This window comes from Calidris pugnax, unplaced genomic scaffold, assembly GCF_001431845.1.
Source record: "Calidris pugnax isolate Ruff unplaced genomic scaffold, ASM143184v1 scaffold4, whole genome shotgun sequence".
NCBI lineage: Eukaryota > Metazoa > Chordata > Aves > Charadriiformes > Scolopacidae > Calidris > Calidris pugnax.
Genome location: NW_015090781.1, coordinates 3,573,467 through 3,585,371, shown reverse-complemented (window position 1 = coordinate 3,585,371; position 11,905 = coordinate 3,573,467). Strand labels below are relative to the sequence as shown.

General features: G+C 60.8%; 2 protein-coding genes across 2 annotated transcripts; one reads left to right on the top strand and one right to left on the bottom strand.

Annotated features, from left to right (window-relative positions):
- Positions 1-454: 454 nt before the first annotated feature.
- On the bottom strand, positions 455-3,850 carry BORCS7 (BLOC-1 related complex subunit 7). The gene is made up of 5 exons (XM_014958036.1): positions 3,704-3,850; positions 3,153-3,215; positions 2,658-2,701; positions 2,216-2,236; positions 455-1,772 (listed from the first exon to the last, which is right to left on the bottom strand). The coding sequence occupies exons 1-5, from the start codon at positions 3,842-3,844 to the stop codon at positions 1,721-1,723; spliced, it is 321 nt and encodes a 106-aa protein (XP_014813522.1). The 5' UTR covers positions 3,845-3,850; the 3' UTR covers positions 455-1,720.
- A 1,354-nt stretch (positions 3,851-5,204) lies between these two features.
- On the top strand, positions 5,205-10,210 carry LOC106897604 (steroid 17-alpha-hydroxylase/17,20 lyase). Its single transcript, XM_014958368.1, has 8 exons — positions 5,205-5,513; positions 6,031-6,169; positions 7,431-7,660; positions 7,888-7,974; positions 8,083-8,292; positions 9,239-9,408; positions 9,491-9,594; positions 9,822-10,210. The coding sequence occupies exons 1-8, from the start codon at positions 5,205-5,207 to the stop codon at positions 10,088-10,090; spliced, it is 1,518 nt and encodes a 505-aa protein (XP_014813854.1). The 3' UTR covers positions 10,091-10,210.
- Positions 10,211-11,905: the final 1,695 nt, after the last annotated feature.

Here is an 11,905-nt window from a genome sequence, read left to right as displayed (position 1 = left end):
CCCTGCCCAGCCCCACATCCCTCACGGCCCCAGCACCCCGCCTGGCCCCGGTATCCTGCTCTGCCCTGATATCCCCCTCTGCCCCAGCAACCCGCTCAGCCCTGGTGCCCCCCTTCACCCCAATATCCCCCTCCACCCCGGTACCCCCCCTGGCCCCACTCCCATGGGGGTGACACCACCGTACGTGGGTCCATACCTGCACCCACACCCCCAAAACCCCACCCCTGCTGCTCTGACCCCCCCTCCAAGATCTGCACCCCCAAGGCAGGCAGACCCGAGCTGAATGCCGCAGGGCTGCTCCAGCCCCAGCAGAGCACAGGACGTTGGAGAGGACAAGCCACCTGCAGCAAGGACACACTGTGACTGCTAAGGGTGCCAGAGACACACCACCCCAAACAGCCTCCCCCCTGCACAGGGACCGCCAGCGATGGCATCATGCACAGACTCCACCATATTTTGGTGATGCTCAGGGCAGTTTTTATTCCCAGCGAGTCACAGCTTCTCCAGCAGCTCAGGGAAAACCCTCATTCCCAAAGCGCATCTGCAAAAGCTGGGGATCAGGGCCCTTCCCAAGGCAAAACCACCTCCCATGGAAGCTAACAGTGGCACCTCCATGGCACGCTGGAGCTGTGGTGCCACCAGGTGAAGCCCAAACAGGCAGCGGCACTGGTGGGGATGGTGAAATCCAGCCCAGCAGCAGGCTCTGCAGCACAGGAGCCAAACCCCAGCAGTGCTCCCAACAGGAACGTGGCAGGCTGATGCCCACTCTCAGCCTGCCTTCTCCTATCAGCTGATGAAAAGCACACTCGGGCAAACAAGTGCTCCCCGTGTGCTCCAAGTGCTCCAGATAAGTGACTTAACCAAAAACAAGACACAGTATTTATAGCTGGGGCCTGATGTGGCTCTCTGAGATGTGAAGAGGAGCCCGGTCGCGACACCGAGCAGCGCAGGACGGAGCACACCATGATGCTCTCCCGCCTGCTTCCTGGCCGGGCCGTTGGACACCTTCCCAACCAGATACCACAGCCAAGGCTGCTTCATCAAGAGCTGGAGCAGCAGCCCGGGAAGAGGAATGCAGTTGAAGGCCGAAGGCAGCGCAGATGGGTTGGCAAGGGGATGACGTTCCAAACTCCGGCAGAGGGGAAAACGAGATAACCTCCGAGCAGGACGCTGGCCAAACCATCTCCAGCTGGACCAGTGACAGAGGTGAGTGCCCAGACTCCCACTTTGAGGAATTCTGGCCTGGGACTGGCACCTCAGTCTACACTGAAGCACTTCTCTCGCCCACCCGGGCACTTACAGCTCCCACTGATTAACATGCCCTAAATAAACTGCACTCCGTGCCACCTCTGTGTCTAAATACAGACAGTGTCACACTGCAGGCACCTCTTTAAAACCCACTGTTTGATTTTATGCATTTCTTGCCCAGGGGTGCTGGAGTGGGCTGAGCACCTCACGCTACGCGGGGAGTAAGCAGACACAGGAATTGTTGGGGGGAGTAAAGTTTCGGGTCAGTTTGCTTCAGTTCGGCGAGCAAAGACGTGGATGGAGGCACGTGAGAGGGGCCTGGGTGCCCAGAAACACAGACTGCACGTGACATCCCAGCTGACATCCAGCACCATCCAGACACAGACAGGTCTGAACCCCGACGTCTGGAGGGGACAGGACGCTTCGCTGTCCTCGGGGCCAGTGGAGATGTCCTCACGCCCTCGGCTGTGCCTCATTTCAGCAAGTGACTCAGCTGGTCCTGTAGGTTTGACGACTGCTCGACGCTGGGGACCAAGCAAGCAGAGGTTCATGGTGAGATCTGCACCCAAGGGACCAGCACAGCTCTAGTGCTGACATGACACCAACGAGAAACCCTGGGGTTCCCCAACCCACCACCACGTCCCCCACGAGGCAAACCTCACCTTGTGCACCCATAAGGAGACAGCTCTGCTCCCCACCACCCGCCTCTCCCGTCACAACCAACCTCACAGGCTCTATCACGTTAACCAAACAAATGGAAGTTTTGGTATAAACTATCCCTTCCCTCAAATTCCCATTTCTTCACAACACTGAAAAAACCACCTCGCTGGGCCAGCATCTGTTTCAAAGGCAGCTGCAAAAAACTTTTCACTCTGTTTTTCCCCCCTACTCCATCACTTTTCCCTTTCCATCACCTCCCACACATGTCCCCCAGCTCCTCCTGGCATTCCTTCAGCTGAGTACTCACTTCTTCTGAATTGCTTCTTGCCTAGATGAGAAAAGGAGACAAAAAGAGCATTAGAAAAACAAGACCTCAGCAACAGCATTCATGATATGTTGAAGAAAAGGGACTTGATCAAGGGCTCAGGAGGCTAAAACCCTGGTGTGTTTCTGGAATGAGTCCTGAGAGGACAGCAGCAGCAGTGGCTTCTCTCCCTGAGCCCCAGGTGTGTCACACGCTCTCACAGGAGACACAGTGCATGGTAAACAGGAGGCAATAAACCTCAGCTCCCACCCAAAACCAGCCTGAACTCCAGCAGAGCTGGAGAGGGCTGGAAGATCCCAGCTCCAGGCTCTGCTCAGCTTTGAGGAGCCGGGCAAGAAGGATCGGACTGAACGGGCTTCATGCAAAGTAGAAAGGAAAGGGATCGAGGGATCTACTCGGCTCCCCAGAGGTGCCCCCTACTTACTGGTACTGTAGATGAGTGGTTATTATGGCCATTTTCCTTAAACTCTGTGGAGAACAAGACAAAAAATGAATGTCTGATGGGAGCAGTTCTGCAGAATCACAGGGGAAGCTGTCCCAATGCCCCGGGGAGCTCCTCCAGCCCGGCCATCACTGTGCTGCCTCTGAGACACCCCCACCGCTATCTGTCGGCAGCAGCAGACTCCCCCCTTCTCTCCCAGTGACGGGCACAGACATTCAGTGCTTTGCTTCAATCTACAGTCCCTTGAGCTTTCTGGTACAGATGGCACAGCTTTAGGGTTGCTTTGTACTGCAGGAGGCCAGCAGCACACGAGGGTTTGGAGAAGCTCTAAATTACTCTGGCCACCAGCCCTCCTGCCTGAATTAATGTATTTCATTTCAGGGCTGCAGTACGCTTCCAAAATATCTGTTTTTATAACCCCCCCTCTCCTCCTGTCCACCAGAAACACTCTTGCTCTAGCAGGCAGGGACAGCTTACGTCTTCCGAGTGCAGGATGGCATCTTCTTGCATCACCATGTTTCTGGCAGCCTGGCCCAGGAGCTGAAAGGCAAAGGGGCCGACCAGAGTGAGAGGCAGGACCACAGAGACAGCAGCTCAGGGCTTCCCCAAGACGCTGGTGACAGCCACTCAGCAGATCACCACGCCAGGGGACCCCGGGTGACACTTGTGGGGAGGCTGGCGGTGCCGTGCCCACCCCTCAGACGTAGGGACACCCTTGGGACACCGCTGCAACCCCTCACCCTATAGAGAGGCCATGAGGAGAAGGCAGCCTCCCGCCTCCCACCACCTCCCCGGCGCTGCCAGAGCCACCCGCGGCCCAAAAGCCCTTCGATGGTTCCTCGCCGGCCCAGCCATGCCCCCGTCCCCGTCCCCTGCCCAATCCCAGCCATGTCCCCGTCCTCTGCCCAGTCCCATGGATGGCCCCCGTCCCCCCTTCCCCGACTACAGCTCCCAGCATGCCCCGCGCCGCCCCGCCGCTCGCCGCCCCGCAGCCGGGCCAGGCCCCAGGCCTGCCCCCCGGCGCTCACCTCGGCGCTGCGGGAGCCCTTCAGCACCTGCTTGGTGAGGGCGATCACGTCGGTGCCGCAGCTCGTCACCTTCTCGGTCAGGAGCCCCTTCACCGAGTGGCCGAAGCGCGCCTGGGCGTCCGCCGCGCCCCCCGCCGCCATCTTGGCTCCCCCATTCCCCCCCCTCCCCGCCTCGCCCCTGCGGGCGCCGCTACGGCGAGCGCCGGGGGACATAACACTGGGGAAAGCGCGGGGCCCGCGGCGGGGCTCTTGTCCCTCCATGGTCTTCCCCAGGACATCTCAGACTCGGGACATCACCCCGGGCACGGACACCCCGAGGGTGCCCAGCACTGACCAGTGCTTGCCCAGTGCTGACCAGTGCTTCTTATGGGCTGCCCAGTGCCCACCAGTGCTGATCAGAGCTTCTTAGGAGCTGCCCAGTGCCCACCAGTGCTGATCAGAGCTTCTTAGGAGCTGCCCAGTGCCCACCAGTGCTGATCAGAGCTTCTTAGGAGCTGCCCAGTGCCCACCAGTGCTGATCAGAGCTTCTTAGGAGCTGCCCAGTGCCCACCAGTGCTGATCAGAGCTTCTTAGGAGCTGCCCAGTGCCCACCAGTGCTGATCAGAGCTTCTTAGGAGCTGCCCAGTGCCCACCAGTGCTGATCAGAGCTTCTTAGGAGCTGCCCAGTGCCCACCAGTGCTGATCAGAGCTTCTTAGGAGCTGCCCAGTGCCCACCAGTGCTGATCAGAGCTTCTTAGGAGCTGCCCAGTGCCCACCAGTGCTGATCAGAGCTTCTTAGGAGCTGCCCAGTGCCCACCAGTGCTGATCAGAGCTTCTTAGGAGCTGCCCAGTGCCCACCAGTGCTGACCAGTGCTTCTTATGGGCTGCCCAGTGCCACCAGTGTTTATCAGAGTTTCCTATGGGCTTCCCAGTGCCCACCAGCGCTGATCAGGGCTTCTTAGGGGCTTCCCAGTGCCCACCAGCACCGATCAGGACTGCCCAGCACTGACTGGGGCTGTTGACCAGGGCTGACAAGGGCTCCTCAGCATTCCCAGTGCCGACCAGCTTGCCCAGCACTTCTAATTGATGAACGGGGCTTCACACCACCCCCACAGTGCTGCCCAGTGCCCCCACCTCTGTGCTGCCCATCCCCTCCCGGGCATGTGGAAGGGCTCCCAGGCTGGGGACAGACCCCAGTGCACTCACGACATCCAGGGGAAACCCCCCTCAGAGCTCAAGCTGCCCCCACACTCCTAGGAACAGAGCCCTGAGGCCGGATCTGGCCCTGGGCATCCCCTGGCCCACAGCCCGCTGGAAGCAGCTCCCCCATGGCCACCAGCTGTGGCCGTGGCCCCATTGCCCTCGCCCCCCGGCCAGGTGCCCAGCTGCAGAGCTGGCCCAGCGCCCGGTTCCCCCCTCCTTCCCATCTTGCTCGATAAGGAGCTCGGGGTCAAGGCGACGGCCCCCACAGCCGGTATAAACCCCCCTTCGGCGCTGCCAAGCCCCGCAGCCGGCCCCCACCATGCTGCTGCTGGCCACCCTGCTGCTGGCCCTGGCCCTGCTCTGCGCCTGGGGGCTGGCACACCGGCGAGCCACCACCTCGGGGACGGGGCGCCCGCGGAGCCTGCCAGCTCTGCCCTTGGTGGGGAGCCTCCTGCAGTTGGTCGGGCACCCCCAGCTCCACCTGCGGCTCTGGAGCCTGCAGAGCCGCTATGGCAGCCTCTACGCCCTCTGGATGGGCTCCCACTACGTGGTGGTGGTCAACAGCTACCGGCACGCCAGGGAGGTGCTGCTGAAGAAGGGGAAGGCTTTCGCCGGACGGCCCCGCACCGTGAGTAGGTTTCAGGGGGGACCTCCCCTCCCGCTGCGGCGTGGGGTGAATCCAGGGCGGGGGATGCTCCAGGAAAGGCACCGGTACCCAGCAGGGTCCATCTCCTCTGCCCCCACATCCCACCTGCAGCAAGGCAATGGCAGGGACAGCCCCTCTCTGCCCCCTTCCCCAGGGTGAATCCTGGGCATCCTCCATCCCGAGGGTGCCTGTTCTTCTCCAGGGCACCTTCTCCAGCTCCACCCCTAACCCCGGAGTCTGTCCCCACACCTCTCCGTTGCTCCTTGGGGCAGGGAAAGCAAAGCTCATGGCCCAGGTTTTGCCCCCCCAGCACTGACCACCAGCCCCCCTGGGCCACCCCTGGGATGAGATGATGAGATGAGATTGAGATGAGAATAGATGAGATGAGATGATGAGATGATGAGATGATCATCCACCCCCCAGCATTGCCCCTCTCCGACACACAGCCACCTTGGGGACACCCGGCAGCAGGGTGACCCAGGGGCTACCTGTCCCACAGGTGACCACGGACCTGCTGTCCCGGGGGGGCAAGGACATCGCCTTCGCCAGCTACGGGCCCCTCTGGAAGTTCCAGCGCAAGTTGGTGCACGCCGCTCTCTCCATGTTCGGGGAGGGCTCGCTCGCCCTCGAGAGGATCAGTAAGTGTCCCCCCGCGGCTCCCTCCCGGCTCTGGCTCCCTCCTGCACCTGGTCCGGGCTGGACTTTTCCTTTCTCCATGCCCCGATCCCCTGGGAACCAAGGGATGGACATTGGTTCAACCCACTCCCTCCCCCAGCATCCCCCCAGTTTGCCCAGTGGGGGCTTGGTCCCTCTCCTTCCATCCCCAGAACTTCACTGACTCCTCTCCCTGTACCATTTCTGCCCTGATCTTTGGCTCCCCTCACTTACATCTGGGGAAACTGAGGCACAAAGCCAGCTCCTGCCCCCCCCGGGGTCCCTGCTCCACCTGGAAGGAGCATCAAGCTGTGCATGGAGACTTCCTTCCATGTCCCTTCTGTCTGTCCCAGCCCCTCGGGGCCCAGCCCTGGCTGGGGGGTGCTCTCTGCAGGCTGCACACCCTGAATGAGTGAGGGACCCCTCCTTCCAGCCCCCGGCTGCCCCCTCCACCCCCTCAGCTTCACCATCACTGCACCTGGGGAGAAATAACCCCCTGCACCAGGACAGGTTGGGGCTGACCTGCTGGAGAGCAGCTCTGAGGAAAAAGACCTGGGAGTTCTGGTGGACAACAGGATGCCCATGAGCCGACAATGTGCCCTTGTGGCCAAGAAGGCCAAGGGCATCCTGGGGGGCATCAGGAAGAGTGTGACCAGCAGGTCAAGGGAGGTCATCCTGCCCCTCTGCTCTGCCCTGGGGAGGCCCCATCTGGAGCACTGGGACCAGTTCAGGGCTCCCCAGTTCCAGAAGGACAGGGAACTGCTGGAGAGGGGACAGCAGAAGGCTACAGAGATGATGAGGGGCCTGGAGCATCTCTCTGATGAGGAAAGGCTGAGGGACTTGGGGCTTTTGAGTCTGGAGAAGAGAAGGCTGAGGGGGGATCTGATCAACACCTATAAATACTTCAAGGGTGGGTGTCAGGAGGATGGGGCCAGTTTTTCTCAGTGGTGCCCAGGGACAGGACAAGAGGAAATGGGCACAAACTTGATTATGAGAAGTTCCATCTAAACATGAGGAGGAAGTTCTTTGCTGTGAGGGTGGCAGAGCCCTGGCAGAGGCTGCCCAGAGAGGTGGTGGAGTCTCCTTCTCTGGGGACATTCAAAACCCACCTGGACACGTTCCTGTGCAACCTGCTCTGGGTGGCCCTGCTTTGGCAGGGGCTTGGACTAGATGATCTCCAGAGGTCCCTTCCAACCCCATATCATTCTATGCTCACCCCCTCCCTGCCTCTCTCCTCTGCCCCAGTCTGCCGGGAGGCTGCGTCCCTGTGTGAGACGCTCAGCGCTGCGCAGGACATGGCCCTGGACATGGCCCCCGAGCTCACACGGGCTGTCACCAACGTGGTCTGCTCCCTCTGCTTCAACTCCTCGTACCGGCGTGGGGACCCCGAGTTCGAGGCCATGCTGGAGTACAGCCAGGGTATTGTGGACACCGTGGCCAAGGAGAGCTTGGTGGACATCTTCCCATGGCTCCAGGTGAGTGGGGACACAGGGAACGTCTGTTCCTCTCATCCCAGATGAGAGGAAGGAGCTGGGATGTGTCCTGCAGGAGGGGGCTACCTGAGCCCCTGTGGTTAGCAGGGTCCCTTCCCCGGTGTCCCACAAGATCCAGTGCCCTGGTGGGCACAGAACGAATGCCCAGAGGCCTGCAGAGCCTGGGCTGAGCTGGAACCCCTTGCTGTAATGAGGCTTTTCTTCCCCAGATCTTCCCCAACAAGGACCTGGCCCTCCTGAAGAGATGCCTCAAGGTCCGGGACCAGCTGCTCCAGCAGAAGTTCACTGAACACAAGGTGCCAATGGGGTCAGGACGAGGAGATGCTCTGGAGCTGTGGGTTGCCAGAGCTGGGGTGGAGGGGACTGCGCCCAGGACAGCCTGGCTCATGTGTGTCCCCTGGCAGGAAGCCTTCTGCGGGGACACCGTGAGGGACCTCATGGATGCTCTCCTGAAAGTGAGGTTCAATGCCGAGAACAGCAGCCCCCCGGCACCGGGACTGGAGCTGACTGACGACCACCTCCTCATGACGGTGGGGGACATCTTCGGAGCTGGTGTGGAGACCACCACAACTGTGCTCAAATGGGCTGTGGTCTACCTGCTCCACTATCCTGAGGTAGGGTCTGCACCCCGTGGTGGGGGGCCCTGAGCTCCCTCTGACACCAGGGACATTGTGTGTGGCTTTGGGGAATCATAGAATGATATGGGGTTGGAAGGGACCTCTGGAGATCATCTAGCCAACCCCCTGCCAAAGCAGGGCCACCCAGAGCAGGTTGCACAGGAACGTGTCCAGGTGGGGTCTGAATGTCTCCAGAGAAGGAGACTCCACCACCCCCCTGGGCAGCCTCTTCCAGGGCTCTGCCACCCTCACAGGAAAGAAGTTCCTCCTCATGTTTAGATGGAACTTCTTTTGTTCAAGTTTGTGCCTGTTCCCTTTTGTCCTGTCCCTGGGGACCAGTGAAAAAAGACTGGCCCCATCCTCCTGACACCCACCCTTGAAGTATTTATAGGTGTTGATCAGATCCCCCCTCAGTCTTCTGCAAGAGACCCAAGTCCCTCAGCCTTTCCTCATCAGAGAGATGTTCCAGGCCCCTCATCATCTCTGTAGCCCTCTGCTGTCCCCTCTCCAGCAGTTTTCTGTCCTTCCTGAACTGGGGAGCCCAGAACTGGTCCCAGTGCTCCAGATGGGGCCTCCCCAGGACAGAGCAGAGGGGCAGGATGACCTCCCTTGACCTGCTGGTCACACTCTTCCTGATGCCCCCCAGGATGCTCTTGGCCTTCTTGGCCACAAGGGCACATTGTTGGCTCATGGTCATCCTGTTGTCCACCAGGACTCCCAGGTCTTTTTCCTCAGAGCTCTTCTCCAGCAGGTCAGCCCTCAAGTGCCAAGAGAGGTACCAGGCTTTGGGAGTAAGCAGCATCAGGCTGTGGGCATCTCCTGCCCTGCATGACCTGCCAGGACGTGCTGGTGATTCTGGGTGTAACTCACTGCCACGGAGAGCCCCCACGTGCAGGTCAGCCCCCTCCCCAGGCTCATGCCCCAGCCCTCGCTCCCCTCCCAGGTCCAGAGGAAGATCCAGGAGGAGATGGACCAGAAAATTGGCCTGGCGCGTCACCCCCAGCTCAGCGACCGCCCGCTGCTGCCCTACCTGGAGGCCACCATCAGCGAAGTGCTGCGCATCCGGCCCGTGTCCCCCCTGCTCATCCCACACGTGTCCCTTGCCGACACCAGGTGAGACCCCCTGGGGGACATCTGGGACACGGGCAGAGACTATGGGCAGGAGCGACCATCTCACTCCGCGTTTGCCTTGCAGCATCGGGGAGTACTCCATCCCCAAGGGCGCCAGGGTGGTCATCAACCTCTGGTCCGTGCACCACGACGAGAAGGAGTGGGACAGGCCCGAGGAGTTCAACCCCGGTGGGTTGGGTGCTCCCCGTCCTTCCGGGGGCGTAGGGACAGCAGGGTGGGTGCAGCAGGAGAGGCTGAGCCCAGGGGAGGCTTCATGGTGGGAGGTTGGATCCCGTTCCCCCCCAGGCTTGGGGCATTCGCACCCACTTTGCTCTGGTAGCTCAGGGGAGGGACACCCATGTTGGGCAGAAGGGACTGATCCCCATTGATGCCAATGATGCCCCTTCCCCTTGCAGGCCGGTTCCTGGATGAGCGGGGCCAACACATCCACTCGCCCTCACCCAGCTACCTGCCCTTCGGGGCCGGCATCCGCGTCTGCCTGGGCGAAGTCCTGGCCAAGATGGAGCTCTTCCTCTTCCTGGCCTGGGTGCTGCAGAGGTTCACGCTCGAGTGTCCCCAGGACCAGCCCCTGCCCTCGCTGGAGGGCAAGTTTGGCGTCGTGCTGCAGGTGCAGAAGTTCCAGGTGAAGGCCAAGCTGCGGGACGCTTGGCGAGCGGCCTCGTGATGGGGACGAGCCCTGGATCCTGGGCAGCCATGGGGTGGGGTGGGATGTGACCAGAGAGGCCATGCCCTGCCTGCCCCACGGATGATGTGGGGTTGTCTGGATAAAGCTGTTCCCAACGCAGCATGGCTCCAGCTGGTTTTTAGGCAGGAGATGGAGGGCAAGATGGGGAGGTGGGAGGGTACCCGAGGAGTATGGTGGCTCCATAACTTCATGTGAGCACTGGGCTGAGCTCAGGGGGAGGTGGGAGGGTGCCCGAGAAGTATGGTGGCCCCACAACTTCATGTGAGCACTGGGCTGAGCTCAGTGGGAGGCCGTGGGGTGGGGGAACCCATCCAGGAACAAGCCATGGAGACCCACCACCCGCACAGCTGGTGGGGAGAGAAGGGCCCACCCCAGCCAGGGAAGTGGGGAACAGCGACCAGTTTGGGTGTTAGGGGTGGGTGGGTGACCCTGGTTGGCCCCTGCCTCAGTTTCCCCGCCGGGAGCAGGGAGAAAAATCGTGACGTGGGCTGGGAGCTGAGCCCACCATGGGGGCAGGGAGAGGTCCCCCAGCCCTGTCCCAGGACAGCGTGTCCGCACCGGTGGGACCCCCCCCTTTGCTCCTTGTGGGGGAAAAGAAGGAGACAGTGTGGAGGTTCCTGCAGTTTTGGCTCCTGCTCAGTGGCTTCTCCCTGGGCACATGTGGGCGTGCGCACACGGGTGCTCACACGCATGTGAGTGCACACAGAGGTACAGGGATGCACTCGTGATCGCTGACATGCACCTATGTATGCACACACGTATGTGCTTGTGCACACACATGTACACACGTGCACACGCAGCCCCTTCCAGAGGGGACACCGGTGGCCGTGGGGCTGTCCGACCCCGCCGTGGGGAAGCACAGGCACAGAATCACAGAATCTTAGTGGTTGGAAGGGACCTCTGAGATCATCGAGTCCAACCACATAAAAATAAAAAATAAAAAAAAAAGAAAAAAAGAAAAAAAAAACAAAAAACAAAAAATAAAACCCAAAACCAAAAGAAAAAACCAAAACCAAACAAACAAAAAAGATCTGCACCCCCAGATCCGGCCAAAAGCGGGGGCTGCCATCGCTCCGGGACACACGGGAGCACCCAGAGGTGCCCAGATCCCACGGGCTGAGCTCGGCTGTGGCCCCCCCAGCCCCGTCCCACCGTGGATCCGGGGGCTGCTGGCTGTCACCCCCGCTCGGTGTCCCCAGCACCGATGCTCCCCGTCCGGTTGGATCCCGGCCGTGGCTTCCAGCAGCACAACCCTCCCGTAACACAAGGGGCCGTGTTTGCTCTCGTCGAGAAGCATGAGGGCAGCGTGCAATTAGGTTTCTGGTTCCCTATTACTTTGACCTCTTAATATTTAACTCAACGGCCACACAGCTACGGCTCAGGGCACCCGGAGGGAAGGCAGAGGGGAAAACCCCACGCAGCCCCGACGCACTGTGACACCCCCCGGCCCTGCACCCCCCCACGTTCTCCCCCTTTCCTCTTTCCCCCTGTCCCTCTCTCTTGCTGGTGGGCAGGAAAACGGCCATAAAACCTCCCCACTGCGAAACTTCCTACTCCCTGTGCTGAAGTCTACCTTTTCTTTCTAACTGCCAACATTTCATGTTCACCCAACCTCCTTGCCATTCACCAATAAGATGCCAAACGGGCCCCACCAGCCCGTGGCACGGCACCGGGACGGCGAACACGATGGGTTTCCAGCCCAGCCCAGCACCAGCAGCATTTTCCCTTCTCCCAGCCCATTCTCCTGGGGGCTCGGGGAGGAAGAACCACACGCCTGCCCCGGGGGCTCTCCTC